At 39.8% G+C, this 16,254-nt stretch overlaps 2 protein-coding genes across 3 annotated transcripts; one reads left to right on the forward strand and one right to left on the reverse strand.

Annotated features, from left to right (window-relative positions):
- LOC18781503 (DNA-directed RNA polymerases I and III subunit RPAC2) lies at positions 7,473-9,851 on the reverse strand. Of its 2 annotated transcripts, none has more exons than XM_007212955.2 (4): positions 9,665-9,851; positions 9,091-9,204; positions 8,631-8,707; positions 7,473-7,867 (listed from the first exon to the last, which is right to left on the reverse strand). In XM_007212955.2, the coding sequence occupies exons 2-4, from the start codon at positions 9,189-9,191 to the stop codon at positions 7,722-7,724; spliced, it is 324 nt and encodes a 107-aa protein (XP_007213017.1). In that variant the 5' UTR covers positions 9,192-9,204; positions 9,665-9,851; the 3' UTR covers positions 7,473-7,721. The 2 variants fall into 2 exon arrangements, with proteins under 2 accessions (XP_007213017.1, XP_020414363.1); XM_020558774.1 differs by having other exon boundaries at positions 9,091-9,208.
- LOC109948019 lies at positions 11,625-13,846 on the forward strand. Its single transcript, XM_020559914.1, has 2 exons — positions 11,625-12,895; positions 13,123-13,846. The coding sequence occupies exons 1-2, from the start codon at positions 11,625-11,627 to the stop codon at positions 13,844-13,846; spliced, it is 1,995 nt and encodes a 664-aa protein (XP_020415503.1).

Here is a 16,254-nt window from a genome sequence, read left to right on the forward strand (position 1 = left end):
TTGACCGGTTTCAGGCCAGACCAAAGTTTAATGTAAGTACTTGGATTATTGTGGTGTGCTTTGAATCAATCATTGCATTATTGAAGGCTTAAGGGATCTATGCTTGGAACAGGTGAAAAGAAGAGCTCAGGCCCCCTATGTCATAAGGAAGACCAATCTATTTGCTGATTCACAAGCTGGCCAAAGTTCACAAGCTCCTTCAGGACCTGCCCCAAGTTCACAAGCTCCTTCAGGACCTGCCCCAAGTAAACAAGCTCCTTCACAATCTGTCCCACATTCACAAGGTCCTTCACAACCTGCCCCAAGGTCACAAGCTCCTCCACAACCTGCCCAAAGTTCACAAGCTCATCAAGGTTCAAGTTCACAACCTCAACCTATGGTAACTTCTCCAAAAAGGCCTAGGTTAAAATCTCCAGCAAAACGAATAAGGCCATGGAGAGTTTAGTCAGCAATTTGAAGTGAATGGTTCAAGAGTTGTTATGTTTATTTTGGTGTTCTAGATCATCTTGGTTTGCAATCTATTTGCTAGTATATTGTTGAACTGATTTTGATATGAAGTGAATGGATGAAGATGTATTTTTGAAACTAAATTTGGACAAGCTTTTATGTAATCACATGTGAATTCAAATGTTATATATTTTGGCCTTTGAAGTGCAGTTCATTTGGTGTGATAGTTACTATTTCAATGGTCAAAATGACAGCTTGCATTTTCATTCACCAAAACAGTTCTTACATTGTCAATTACACACCCTTTCTTACCCTTACAAAAAGTCAATCACCCATCTCTTTCTCACCATTACAAATTGCCAATTACCCATCTTTCTAACCATTACAAAATGCCAAGCACTCATCCCTTTCTAGCCCTTACAAAATGCCAACTACCCATCCATTTCTACAGCTGCCCATTTGTGCCTTTATCTTCATTCAAAATCAAGCACAAAATAACCCCAAACATGCACAATGACACCCAAAACCATGGGTTTTTCAGCTTCGAATTCCCTTTCTTTTTTTCTGCTTCCAAACTGTTAATTCTCCTCAGCAGTCCTGGAATTATTTGCTTAGATCTATTGCACATAACAGGGTCACCCCACTCCCACATTTGACAACGTTTCTGCAAACACACAGTTTTAAAAGGTGGAAATTCAAAACTGCAAATTTGAAACCCAAACTTCAAAATTCAACTCACCTGTGCACAAACATAAAATCTTCGTCCTGGATGTGAAGAGGTCCACGAAGTCTGAATTTTTGCAACCTTCCCACAGTAGCAGACCCGTGATGGCAACATCCATGGATTGCCATCTTCCAACTCTGAACTCCCTCTGTGTGCGTTCGTCCTCATCTCTATCTCTTTCTCTCTCTCTCTCTCTCTCTCTCTCTCAGCAACCTTCAATTTCGTTCGATTCCAACCTTCGATTTCGTCCTTTTTCCCGCCCAAATTCTGGTCCCTTTCTAACCCTACCCTACCAATGTGAAAGAGAAGTGCGAAGTGTGTGAGAGAGGAGAGGTTGCTAATTCAATCCGTGCCTAATGACGAAAATAACCCTCAACCAAGCGTCAACGTGGGTCAAATAGACGGACTAATGGATGAAATGTTCGAATTTTGACGGTGGGGGGAACATTGATAATAAAATTTAATTCGAGCCTTTAATTTGCTAAACAAAAAGGTCAGGGGGTAAATTGAGAATTATGTACAAGTTCAGGGAGCAATTCAGCAGAATACCCAAAAAAATATGATTTCTCTTTCTCTCTCTCTCTCTCTCTCTCTCTCCCCTGCGCGGTCTCTCTCTCTCCTCTTTCTTGCGCGCGCGCAATAGCAGCCGGCCACGTTTTGGCCGGCCGTTCTCGCCTCTGGCCACCGATGACGACGGGACCGGTGCCAAAATGACCGAGGCGTCGTCCTCTTCCAACCCCAGCCGACCCAATCCTCCAGCCGCCGCGGTTTCGCCGAAAACTGGAGAAGAAGCGGCTAGTGTCGTCCGAACTTCGCCGCTGTCGATCTCCCTCCTCCGACCACCGATTTCGACGAGTGAGGTATGGTTTCTCACGTACTTTTCATGCTCTAGCTGGCTGTTGGGTAGGATTGGATCGATTCTTAGCGTAGGTAATTCGATTTACAAATTGAAATTCAGCCGATTTTGGGATTGCGATTCCGGCCACTTCCGGTCAGTTTTTGGAGTAGGTCCAAGAACAAAAGTGGCTCCAAATAGGGTGTTATACCTATGGTAGGAGTTTGGAGCCGTGGTTTTGAGATTTTTTGGCGATGCGTAATCGCTTTGGACACCCAACGCTGCCGGCACGTGTGGCAGTGTGTGGGCAAAGGTAGTGAAGTCCCATTGTGTCTCGATGAGATCCTTAGGTCGTCACGAGTGCGTAGGATTTTGCGGATCTCAATTCGGAAGTTGTTTGACTATCGAACGGATACCGCCTACTGCGGGTTATATGGGTTCGATAGGTTGGGATCATGTAGGAATTCACGGATCGTGAATCGGAGCCACGAATGTTCCGATTTAATAATTTAAAGTTTATGTTTTATATTAACTGTCGGATTGTGCGATCGTGAGCGATCTGGCCGTTCGATCTGAGCCAAACTTGCAGGACGAGTGTCCTATACCTTGTAGAACCCATAGGAACTTTCGGATCGGAATTTGGAGGTCGTGGGCCCCGTGGGCCCGTTTGACCAGGGTTATGGTAGTTTGACCTTTGGTTAACCGTGAGTCTCCCGGAGTAATCCCACCTTCCCATGAGAATTATCGGGTGCTAGACCATTGTTGAGGTTTACACAATATTAGTATTAATATATATAATTATATATGTTTGTACAAGGGTACAAAAGAGTCTAGAATGTTAGTTTGAAGTGCTATACGCATTACCTTAGGTACCACCCTGTGAAAGTTAGGTCCCACATGGCGTAGGTTATCCGGAGTGCGGATAAACCCCATACGTGGCGTTGGTTGTACCGGCGTATGGGGAGATATGTGATATGAGGTGCAGGTCTCGCGTGGCGTATGTTATCCAGCGTTGAGACAGACTCCATACGTGGCGTTGGTTGTACCAGCGTATGGGGAGGTATTGTGATATTATGTTGAGGTTGCACGTGGTGTAGGTTATCCAGCGTGTCGACAGACCCCATACGTGGCGTTGGTTGTACCGGCGTATGGAAAGATATGTGATATGATGTGCAGGTCTCGCGTGGCGTAGGTTATCCGGCGTTGAGACAGACCACATACGTGGCGTTGATTGTACCGGCGTATGGGGTGATATTGTGATATTATGTTGAGGTCGCACGTGGCGTAGGTTATCCGGCGTGTCGACAGACCCCATACGTGACGTTGGTTGTACCGGCGTATGGGGAGATATGTGATATGAAGCGCCTCTTTCTGTGGTGTAGGTATCTGGCGTTGAGACAGACCCCATACGTGGCGTTAGTTGTACCGGCATATGGGGAGATATTGTGATATTATGTTAAGGTCGCACGTGGCGTAGGTTATCCGGCGTGTCGACAGACCCCATACGTGGCGTTGGTTGTACCGGCGTTTGGGGAGATATGTGATATGATGTGCAGGTCTCGCGTGGCGTAGGTTATCCGGCGTTGAAACAGACTCCATACGTGGCGTTGGTTGTACCTGCGTATGGGGAGATTATGTGAAATACAGAGAAATGAAATAAGGTATTGCCTAGGTGTGGAATTGGGTTTTAAGGGAAGAACTACGTGTGGCTTGATCCCTCAGTCAGGGTACGTAGGCAGCCTAAGGTTGTTAGGTGCAGCCACGGACATAGATGTGATTGTGTTAGGAGGTTAAAACTCGTATGCTGAAATTGAAAAAGTGAGATGATGTATGTTGAAATTTAGTAGTCATAAATTTGTATTTGAATTTATCGTTTGCCTTGTTTAAGGCATGAATTGATTTGCTAGCATGCTTGGTAGTTAAGAATTATAGGAAGGCTGTTTATGTAAATTGCATGAAATTATATTGTGCATGCTGCCCGTTGGGAATATTAAATGTGTTTTTATGCAGGTTGAAATTTTGGTAAATGTCCAATTTATAAGGAAGACTCTGCCGAAATTTCAGCAGAAAGTCTCGGTCTTTAGTAAGTGGGCCCGACATTGGGGTGATGTAGGGAATTTCACAGGATTCACCTCGGGTTTTGGAAAATTCGGGGCAAGTCCTTTCACTTATCCTCTCCAAGCAACTCAAAATTGTCTTATTCCTTTCATCTAGTATGGCTGCATTGAAACTTTCACATAGATTATTCAACAAAAGATCACATTTAAAATGTGATTCGAAGTGAGATCTGCTCCAATTTTTTGCAGGTCTCTTCTTCAACCACTTCCATGCTTCCTCATCCTCATTTTTCAATTCTCCATTTCTGTCTCCCACCAAGGCACAATTGTAGCTCTTGCTGCAGCCTATAATATATGTTTCAGAGCAAGGCCAATATGTGATACCCTAAATTTACTGTACAGGTGTCTCATATACATCCTGTGCTCTGCAGTTGGAAGTACTGTCTCAATGGCAAGTACAAGTCCCTTTTGTCTGTCACTAATCACTACCCAAGCTTTTCCATTTGTAATCCCTAAATCTTCAATAAGAAGATTGAAAAACCAAATGCAAGAGTCTTTACTCTCAATATCAACCACTACATAAGCTAATGGAAAATAACCATTGTTCCCATCCACCCCAACAGCCGTCAAGATCTGTCCAGGATAAGGCCATTTCAAATGGCAGCCATCAACACCAATAACAGGTTTGCAACCTTCTAAAAATCCCTTCTTACAGGCAGCCAAGCACACATATATCCTTTGAAACACTGTCTCACCCTTCACAATCTGAGTTTTAATCTTCACTGTACTACCCTTGTTTGCAATTTTCAATTGTTCTGCATAATCCCACAATCTAGCATATTGTTCTTTGAAAGTACCTTCATTTAAATCTCTGGCTAGCCTCTTTGCCCTATAAACTTGAATTTTTGTAACATTTATTTTGTGATCTTCCAACACATTTTCTTGAAATGATTTCATATCAAAGTCTAAGTTGCACTTCAGCTTGTTTGCATATCTGTCACAAAGCCATTTTGATGCCTAAGTTTGTCCACTCTTCCACACTGATGTTCTAGGCTCAAAGTTTTTATTGCAAATGTTCATTCCTCTCTATTAATCTTTGATCCATATACTTGGAAAGAACACCCTTTCACACATTTAGCCTGAACTCGTCTGTTGTCGTTTTTTTTTTCAATTTCACTTCCCTACCATGTATAATTGCATGCTCCTTGATAGCCTCTATCAGTAGTTTTTTGTTTGCAAACTTCATTCCCAATCTAAACTCAGAATTTTTCAAATCCACATCTCTTCTATACTGCTTAAACTTTGGCAGTTTTATCTTTTTTCTACATTTACCCTAATCTTTAGTCTCACTTCCAGTGTCAAATTCTGATGTGTCAGCACCATCTGATGACACCTTTCCTGAAGCACAATGATAGTCCCCTCATCTGCTACATTCTCTCCAACAGTTTGCTTGGCCTCTGCCTCATTTTCACTGAACTCATAATCACTGTCTTTAATTTCTGATTCTGCATCTTCATCTTCATTTGGCAATTTTGCCCCTTCATTATCAATTGTCACATGTGCCCCTATATCTTCATTTGGTAATTCTAACCCTGCATCTTCATTTGGTACCTCTTTGACCGCATCTTCATTTGCCACTTTTGTCCCAACATTCTCAAAAGTCTCCTTATCTTCAACTTCAATATAATCCACCTCTTTCACCTGGTAATTCTGAGTCAAATCCCCATCACAATTCTTTGCATCTGCATCATACTCATAGTCTTCAATCTCACTATAGTATAACACAATAACCTTATTGGATAGTATATGGCCAACCATTTCAACCACTGTAGCATTTGATGTAACAAGCTCCAGTCCGCCCTCAGGATTTTTACCCCTAATTTCCAAACGTTGCTCAACTTGAGAAATGTCAACATCATACCCAAGACCTCTCCCAATTTTCAGTAAATCTAACAAGGACAGAAAATCCTCTATAATATTGTCCAAATAATAGACCGTACCCTTCTTATAAACCCCATTTTCAAACCAGCCCCCATGATGTGATTCTAGAGTGCACATTCCATTGGTAGCTGCAAAATTGAAACAACAATATGTTATTCTAAAGTCATAGTTTTGTTGTTAATGCTAACGACAACAAGGGCAACAATTACTGAGTTGGGTGTGAACTAGACAACCAAGGGACCACAACTGTTTAAAAAAACCACCATATTCAACATACAGGAACCACAACCAAGGGACCACAGACACAAAGCTTACACTCTGCAGTCAATGTAGCAAAAGCCAAATCCACATACAAGAAAACGATTCCTTTACCCTTACTTTAAACATAAAACAACCAAAAAGCCAAACACAAACACAGAAAAAGGAATCTTTATAAAGAAACCATAGTTCCAGACAAGGACAACTCATCCAGTTCATCCATTTCCAAACAAAAACAACATAAAATGCATTATAGAAGCCCTTACCGTATTTGGGAGTCTTTCCACCCGAACGGAATTCGTACTCCATTATCAGCAACTAGTGAATTTCCCAAGATCTCCAAAATCCCCAAAATCAAACCCTAACCCAAACTCCCAAATTCGAACTCCAAAACTAACACTGAAATTACACACTAACTTCACCAATTTAGCGACTCGCACACTACTACAGCATCGACCAATTCAGCAACTCGCATTAGAATCCCTTTCACTCGATGGTAATCGCGGGAAATGAGAGGGCTTCTCAAAAAGTGGAGGTATTTTGGAGGGATTTTGGTTCTGAACGATATGGCTTCTCAAAAAGTCGCATATACCCTTCAAAACTCAGTCACGTGGCCATCACGTGATCAAAAGTGACAGAATTTATTACGGATGGACCATCTTGGTACAAACTAAAAAGTTTAAGGACGTTTGAAATAAAAATTTTAGTTGGTAGACCAAAATGATACTTGAGCGATAGTTGAGGAACCATTTAGGTCATTAACCCTTTTTTTTTTTTGGTCACTAAAATTATAAAAATAGAAAACAATCCAATGACACTCAACCATAAAAGTTTGGTAGTTTCAAAGAATTAATGTTCAATATTCAGTTAGATTTTTATTTTATTATATATAAGCAATGTTAGGGGGAAGAGGGAATCAAAATCTAGAACCTCGGGTGCAAAGATAAATGATCTTAATCACTTGAACTACAAGTCCCTTGCTGTTAAGAAATTTTAGAGCAGTTTTTGAAAACTCAACCAAACGGTGGTTATGATAACCCCTTTGTTAATTTATTGTCCTACAAAGAAAGAATCAAATGCCAAACTCTTTGCCTTGTATTTTGAACTAGGTCCCAATTCAGAAAAAGAAATAAATTACTGTACATTACAACTTGTTAATGAGGCCAAACTGATGCAGAAAATAGAACTACTGTGCATGTGGAGCAATAAGTTAAAGTCTAAAAAACAGAGGAAACAACTTTCATAACGGAGGTTAACGTTGAAAATATCATACAATAACATTTGCTTCCCTAAACCAAAACATTCTGTTTTAGTGTTCGATAACATACTTTTGAAAACAGAAATTTCAGAACAGTGCAAACAAATCCCATCTCTTTTACCTTTGTCTACTTCAATTCACATCATGTCAATTTTAGTGCTAGCAGAAGAAGCAACACTCTCAAAACTAAGATATCAAGGGTTAATTATTTGAGTCAATATCCATGCCATTCACGGATTTGCTCATTCTAAAATCAACGACAGCCTTGTCAAAGGTGCTCCTCACATGTTGGCATACAACCATGAGATCCTGGCTTGCATCTTTGAATACTTCTTTCGCTGCAGCACCTGTAAAGTTTCATGAAATATCCGCGTTATACGCATTATAAACTTCAAGACTGATTTCAAAACTGCAATTCCTTATAAAAACACCAAGGAAGTTTCAAAAATTTTCCTTGTAGTGTAAGAGTGAAGTTTTCATGTAAATAAGTCCTTGGCCTCCATAACGAAGACTACATTTTGATACATTGGATGGGATTCCTTAACCTATCTCCTAGTCCTACACCCTCTTCCCCACTCCTCCATTACCACCAGGGCTAACCCCAAATTTAAATGGTAATGCGTACCTGCCACAGCAGGACTGCTTGATGCATTAATTATCATACTAGAACTTTTAAGGGGTCCAAATCAACTATCTTGAGATGATACTAGGTTTACATGTTCAAGCAGAAACTCCATTAGAAGTAATACAAAGCCCACACTTCTGTAGGGTATTGATTAAGCAGCTGTTTTTTGGGTACCTAATGTTGCTCCAATCAATTAACTGATTCAGACTCCACAACTTGGCTCCAATCACAGATATAATCAGGCAAAGTATCAAGTACACAACTCAAGTATTTTGGAGGCATGACCAAGTGAATAGAAGATATTGTTGTAACTAATCATAATAAACAAGTACTATATGCATACAACCATCAGTCTTTATCTTACATTAAAATAAATAAATCAGAAACAAGTGCAAGGCCAGCAATTATGAGAAACATAGTTGATAGAACAAGAATAATTATAAAAATCCATATATATCGCTGAAGGCAAGCAATATATATGTTACCTGTTGTTTGGACTCTAATATTAACTCGGTTATCGGATGGATGAGGAATGCTGTACCCACAAAATTTTGTCCTTGGACTGCAACATAACAATAAAACTTCATTTAGATATCATTAAACAGTTATTACCACCACTACTACTTATTATTATAATTATCATTTTCCAGTTACTTAATCCTATCCTATAAAAAGATTTACTTCAACAGGGAAAATATGACCAGGATTCTGAGGAAAATATGTAAATTAAACTTATAAAGCTTTTCCACTTTGCTCATTCCAATTGAATGGTAACACGATTTAGCAAGATTTTCTTCAACATGTACAAATTCATAAGGATTAACTTATGGTTCATGCTTAGAAAGCTATAGTTTGAGCAATTTTATAGAAGAAGCAGATTATTGATACATATCAAGAGTCACATATTTGGTAAAAACATTTATTAAATAATTAGAAAGCACTTACTCCTGATTTAAAGTGAACCTGATCGCATTCGCATATGTATGATCCTCATCAATCAAAGAAAATGTGGATTGGCTGGGATCAGATAAGGACCCATGTTCCATTTCTCACTAAACCCTGCCTACCAAGAAAAAAGAAACAAACAAACAAATCAACAAATCTAAATTACACTACTTAACAATAACAGTCTTTAAATGAGAACTGTAACTCCTACCCATGTATTTTTCTTCTTCTTTTTATTTTTTTGGGGTAAAAACCCATGTATTGAACTCTCTCTCCAACCATGTATTTGTTACTAATTATCTGGAAAATAGAAATTTACAAATTTGAACTAATTTGGTAGAAAGTAAAATACCTAGTTCAGAGGTCTGTTAACTATTATTTTATAGAAATCAAAATGCAACAAATCAATCCCTAAACGTGCATATATACAAATGCGAAATCAAAATCAAAATTCCCAAATTAAGTTCAGACGTTGAATCTTGGATGGGTCTCCATGACGCGAGAGAAAGGGAAAGAAAAAAGTTAGGGGTAAAGAAATTAAACAGAAAACAAGAAACAGAGTGCAGAATCTTACCCAGAGGTGGCGACTGAAGTTTCGAAGAGAAAACGTGGAGGCAAAATTGGAGATAGCTGATTCTGTTGGTATGCTGGTTGTGGCTCTCTATATGTTTGTCGACTGAAGAAGTACAAGAAGAAGGCGAGAGACGTGAGGTAGGGTTTAAAGATTAAAATTGGACTGTGCCTCGCTTAACCCGTAAGCCCTGTTTGGTGGCTGGACTGAATTTGATATATGTAATTAAAATAGACATGCAGTTTATTGTTTGGTGGATTTTAAGGGCTTATTTGGTGAGCTGGACTGGACTAAATATATGCAATTAAAAGGAACATGGGTTCACTCTGTTGTTTAGTAGACTTTAAGTGCACAATTGACTAGATATGAATCTTGGATATTAGTTCATAAAAATAGGGGCTTCGTAACCCATCGTTAGACATGGGTTTCGAAACCACGTCTTTTATCTCGCCATGATAGGAATTAGGAGTTGGAGCCAAAATTATAAAACAGTTTTGAATAGTTAGTTAGTCACGTGTCAAGTTTTAGTTGGGGAATCTGTTACAATTACTGTTGTATCCTCGACGGCAGCTTTATTACCAATTGGGGAGCCATTGTACGTCTTGTTGAGAAATATACAGAAAATATTCTCTAAGCTGTTTCTTTAGTATATGACTCGTGCTTGTGCTCGTGTTCGTACTCGTTCATTAACAATGGTCGCTCGTGTTGCTGCGCTTGAAGCCTCTAATTCCAAGAACCAAGTCATTCTGGAACAATTCAACGTCTTCTTGAGGATAAGTTCGCATCCATCGACAAATGCCTCGATCTAATGACGATGATGGTGACGGCTCTTGGCGGCGCGGAGAGAGGTATCATTGAGAGAGGGAAAGGGGTTTTTCTTCAGAGAGTCGTATGCCCTTTGTTAAGATAGAATTTCCCAGATTCAGCGATAGGGATGATCCAATTTAATGGATTTACAAGGCGGAGCAATATTTTGATTACTTTTCAGTGCCCTCTGAGAAAAAGGTAAAAATGGTTTCTTTCCATCTGGATAGTGAGGCTCTGCAATGGTATCAATGGGAGGAATGTGCTTCTTCTTTGCCCAAATGGGAAGATTTTACCAGGGAATTTTGGAGAGAATTTGGCTCTCATAGGTTTGAGGATTTTGCAGAGTCGCTCTTTATGTCACATTCCGGGATCAACTCCGCCGTAGCACGATATTGTCCGCTTTGGGCCCCCCTCTCTGCCCTCACGGTTTTGTTTCTAGGAGCTCACGAGCAACTTCCCAGTGGGTCACCCATCCTGGGATTGCTCTAGCCCCCAACTCGCTTAACTTCGGAGTTCCTACGACTTCGAAGCCAGTGAACTCCCAAAAGGCTTCGTGCTAGATGGATGCGGAGGCTTCGTGCTAGATGGATGCGGGTGTGCATATATAAGGCACATCACCCCCTCTCCATTGGTTGATGTGGGATCTTACAATCCACCCCCCTTAAGGGCCCGACGTCCTCGTCGGCACACTCGCACCACAAGGCAGAGTGGCTCTGATACCAAATTGTCACATCCCGGGATCAACTCCGCCATAGCACGATATTGTCAGCTTTGGGCCCCCCTCTCTGCCCTCACGGTTTTGTTTCTAGGAGCTCACGAGCAACTTCCCAGTGGGTCACCTATCCTAGGATTGCTCTAGCCCCCAACTCGCTTAACTTCGGAGTTCCCATGGAATCCGAAGCTAGTGAGCTCCCAAAAGGCCTCGTGCTAGATAGATGCGGGTGTGCACATATAAGGCACATCACCCCCTCTCCGTTGGTTGATGTGGGATCTTACACTTTAAGCTTCGTCAAATAGGTCCCTTAAAGGATTATATCGCTGAATTCCGACGCTTGGCAACTCGAATCCGTGATCTTAGTTCGACTTTTCTATTGAGCTGTTTCGTTGGAGGATTAAGGGAAGAACTCAAGCATGATGTCAAGCAGTTCATGAGGCCATGAATTTTGCTCATGAAGTGGATGCTAAACTCCAGAAGTTGAGGTATGCATATTATGCTGGAATTTCTAAGTCAAGATTGCCTCTTTTACCCATACAAAATGATTTAGTTCCTGCTAAAAATGAAATTGTTCCCAGGAAGGATATGCCTATTAAGAAATTAACCCTTGAAGAAATCCAATATAAACGGCAGAATAATCTTTGTTCTTATTGTGATGAAAAATTTGTGAGGGGTCATAAGTGTGCAAGGAAACAAATCTTGTTGTTGGATATGGGTTATAATAGTTCTGAGGAAGAGGAAATAGTTCATGAATTACAACAAATTGAACAAGTGGATGAGGTGAATGCTTGTTGTATCACAGCTTGTACTTTGTATGGTACTCCTGCCCCTATTTGTATTAAGACTATGAAACTCATTGCTGTAATTAAAAATTGTCCTATTGTGGTATTATTAGACTCTGGAAGTTCTCATAATATCATCGATATTGGCATGGTTAAGAAGTTGGGTTGGAAGTTAGATCAGTCTCTTATTTGTGATGTCATGATAGCTTATGGCGAACAAGTTCAGAGTAAGGGTTGTTGTGCTGCAGTTCCTTTAGACATCGGGACTTATGTATATACCTCTGATATGCTTGCTTTGCCATTAGGAGGCTGTGACATTGTGTTAAGGGTTCAATGGTTGAGAACTCTTGGTCCAATCTTGTGGGACTTTGAGAGATTAACTATGAAGTTTTGGCATGGGAATGAGCAAATTTGTTTGTTCAGTTCTAAGCCTCAGCCTCCACAGCCTGTTTCTTGTCATCAGATGGACAAGTTGTTGCATTCAGGTTGTTATGGTGTGATTCTCTGTGCTATAGAATGTGAAAATATGACCAAACCTACAGATGATTTATCCTCACCACAACAGCACGAATTGCAAGCCTTGTTGGATTATTTTTCTGCAGTCTTTGGCACTCCAACTATTCTGCCTCCTGTGAGAGAACATGATCATCGGATCCCACTGATTTCTGGCTTGAAACCGCCAAGCATTAGACCATATGCTTATGGACCACTTCAAAAGTCAAAAATTGAAAAGTGCGTCAAAAAGCTGCGGGGCTCTGGATTTATAAGGAACAGTCATAGTCCTTTTTCTTCTCCTGTTTTGTTGGTTAAGAAGAAGGATAGCACATGGAGAATGTGCATGGATTACAGGCAGTTAATCAAGTTAACTATAAAGGATAAATATCCAATTCCAGTTATTGATGATATGTTGGATGAATTGCAATGGGCAAAGTATTTTTCCAAATTGGACTTGAGGAGTGGCTATCATCAGATTAGAGTTCATCCAGAAGATATTGAAAAACATCTTTTCGGACTCACGAGGGACATTATGAATTCCTTGTTATGCCTTTTGGTTTGACAAATGCTCCTACCACATTTCAAGGTTTGATGAATGAGATTTTTCGAAATTGTTTACGGAAGTTTGTCTTGGTATTTTTTGATGATATTCTCATTTACAGTACTTCATGGTCAGATCATTTGAGGCATTTACATACTGTTTTGGAAATTTTGAAGCATCATCAACTTTTTGTCAAGATGTCCAAGTGTGCCTTTGGAGTTTCTACTATTGAATATTTAGGCCACATCGTCTCTAGGCAAGGAGTTTCAGCTAATCCTTTCAAATTAAATGCAGTTGCTGATTGGCCTGTACCTACTTCTGTTAAAAGTTTGAGAGGATTTTTGGGTCTCACAGGCTATTATCGAAAATTTATTCCTCACTATGATAGGAAAAGTTTCCCACTGACTCAGTTAACCAAGAAGGATGGATTTTTGTGGACTCCAGAGGCTACTACTGCCTTTCACAAACTCAAGGAACTCATGTTATCTCCCAGGGTTCTCACCTTGCCAGATTTTACAAAACCTTTTATCATTGAGAGTAATGCTTCTGGATCTGGTATAGGAGTTGTGTTACAACAGGAAGGCAGGCCTATTGCTTTTACCAGCAAGACTCTAGGTCCTAGAAACCAAGCCCTTTCCACTTACGAGAGGGAAATGATGGCAATTGTTCATGCCATCAAGAAGTGGCATCATTACTTACAAGGAAGACACTTTATCATTAAGACAAATCACCATATGTGTGAGCTCTCGTCTCTCTCAACACTTCTTCCTAGTCTATTCTCTTCCCTTCTATGTTCTCCTCTTTATCTTTTCTCCTCTTCTCTCCGTTTTAGTCCAGATGATTAATCTAATAAAGAAAATATACTGAAAAAATATAATAAAGAAATATAAAATTTTAAAATTATTATGTTTTCCAATCCTGTCCAAAGTTAAGTATAGCACCAAATAATAGACACAAAGTCAGTGGCTTTTGTTTTTCCAGCCAAGTGCTGGGGCCTTTGGAGCTCATTATGGTAATTGTATGGGCCAAGGTAGTTCATTAAGTAAGTGGGCTATTTTTATTAAACATTGGGCTTTTTGGTGGAGTCAATAGGCTATTTTGCTTGGGCTATTTTTGACTCTTTTGTGCTCACCCACATGTTTGGGCCTAAGAAATGGGTTTGAGTCCCGAGGCTCCCAAGCAACTCGAGACTTCCATTTCTCGGCCCATCAATGGGCCTCATGTTGATTTATTACCATCCATACCACAACCCACTCAAGCAAGCCCTAGGTATTTGAGTGATTTGGGGGCCCACTTAAGCTTGTGGTGTGATTGGGTGCAGAATAATAATTCCTTGCTTGGCGTGCTTTAATTTTATTGTCCTTAAAGAGGGACACAGTGCTTAGTTTAGCATGGGCTTGTATTTTATAATATTATTTCAGTCCTTGGCATGACAAATTATTTATTTAGCATGACTTGTATATGACGAGCCTTCGTGTACTCCGATATGTGACTTTTCTTAATACAGTATCGTATTGGACCGAAAACTTATTTGGGCCCAACCATGGATTTTTTTGGGCCTCAACAATAACGCTCTTACTAACAGAGGATCTTGAGTACATGGTTACCGTCAGTTTCCATATGACTTAATAAAGTATGTTGATGCTCTTTTTGGGAGGGTCAACTTAGATAGAGGTGGAATGGTAGATGATGGGTGAAGGTGAGGACCTTTAGCATGTGTGTGAAGATTAGGGCAAACGATAAATATATAGAAGATGAGATATATGTGGTTCACGCTTAATGAATGGGCTACGTCCACAGAGAAGTATGTTCTTATTATAATAATGTATGTTTACATTTGTACATGGGGTTGGACCCAAATATAAAGATAAGAAGGGAGAAGCCCATGATTAAAGATAAAGCCCAGCCCAGGGATCCCCTCCTAAGTGGGGAGTGGTCTCCTCTTATAGGTGAGAGGGAGTCTTCACTTCTCGTAGTTTTCCGATGTGGGGACTCCTCTTGCTTTACTCACTACTACAAAAAAGGAAAAAGACGACGGTAAATCACCGTCGTGTATTCGATTTTTCAATGGTCGTGGAATCCACCGTCATCTTTTCCCTCATATACCACGACGCTAAATCACCGTCGTTGTTAAAATATACAACGTCATCAACAAATACAAAACGATGTCTTTGTACTGCAAAAGATCTAAAAAAGCAGTCGAGGATGAGAATAGACGACCAACTCTCTAAAAAAACCGTCGTTAAAAAGGAAAAATATGACACATATTAAGAGAACAAGGCCGCAAGATAGACATACAACGACGGAAATGAAACAACAACGCCGTTAAATATCATTTTCACGACAATAAAAAATTTGACGTCTTTAAATACATTAGAAGACGACGTTATTGATACCTACTACGTTGCATATATAAAAACAGCCGTCGTAAAATTAATTTTCCACTTCGATTTTTCGATAAAAGATGACGTGGAAATAGTTGTCAGTGTCATTATTTACGACGTATGTATTTATTGAGTAGACGTTGAAAAACTAAACAACGTCGGTTACAAATATATGAGAGTCGTATTACAAAATTTATACGTCATATTTTCAGAAACAAACAACGACGATAAATATTAGACGTTGTTAAATAAAACAACGTCGGAAAACAATAAAAACAGACGTGTTTAGTCTGCTAAAGTTCTAGAAAATAGTCGAGGATGAGAATAGACGACCAACTCAAACAAATCACCGTCGTTAAAAAGGAAAAATATGACACATGTTAAAAGAAAAAGGCCGCAAGATATACATACAACAACGACAACTAAAATTTTACGCCGTTAAATATAATTTACACGACAAGAAAAAATATGACGTCTTTAAATACATGAGAAGACGACGTTATTGAAATATACTACGTCTCTTATTTACAAACAACCGTCGTGAAATAAATTTTCCACTTCGATGTTTCTAAAAAAGATGACGTGGAAATAGTTGTCAGTGTCATTATTTACGACGTATGTATTTATACAGTTGACGTTGAAATGCGAAACAACGTCGGTGGCATTTATATAGTCGACGTTGTATTTATATCTATCATCATTACTCACGACGCACTTAATAATATAGACGACGTTGAACTTCTAAACAACGTCGGTTCCAAATAAATGAGAGCCGTATTACAGAACATATAGACGGCGTTGATTATGATGAGAGCCGTATTACAAATAACGTCGTTTAATTGTTATTAGACGGCGGTTATAATGAATTT

Source organism: Prunus persica, chromosome G3 (genome assembly GCF_000346465.2).
Source record: "Prunus persica cultivar Lovell chromosome G3, Prunus_persica_NCBIv2, whole genome shotgun sequence".
Classification (NCBI taxonomy): Eukaryota; Viridiplantae; Streptophyta; class Magnoliopsida; order Rosales; family Rosaceae; genus Prunus; species Prunus persica.

Excerpts from the sequence above, each read along its gene's own strand:
- LOC18781503 (XM_007212955.2), bottom strand. The coding sequence starts at position 9,191 with ATGGAACATGGGTCCTTATCTGATCCCAGCCAATCCACATTTTCTTTG. Across the intron at positions 8,708-9,090 it reads AGGTTCACTTTAAATCAGGA|TCCAAGGACAAAATTTTGTG; the intron begins GTAAGTGCTTTC and ends GTTATGTTGCAG. Across the intron at positions 7,868-8,630 it reads TATTAGAGTCCAAACAACAG|GTGCTGCAGCGAAAGAAGTA; the intron begins GTAACATATATA and ends GAAACTTTACAG.
- LOC109948019 (XM_020559914.1), top strand. The coding sequence starts at position 11,625 with ATGAATTTTGCTCATGAAGTGGATGCTAAACTCCAGAAGTTGAGGTAT. Across the intron at positions 12,896-13,122 it reads GATGAATTGCAATGGGCAAA|TACTTCATGGTCAGATCATT; the intron begins GTATTTTTCCAA and ends TCTCATTTACAG.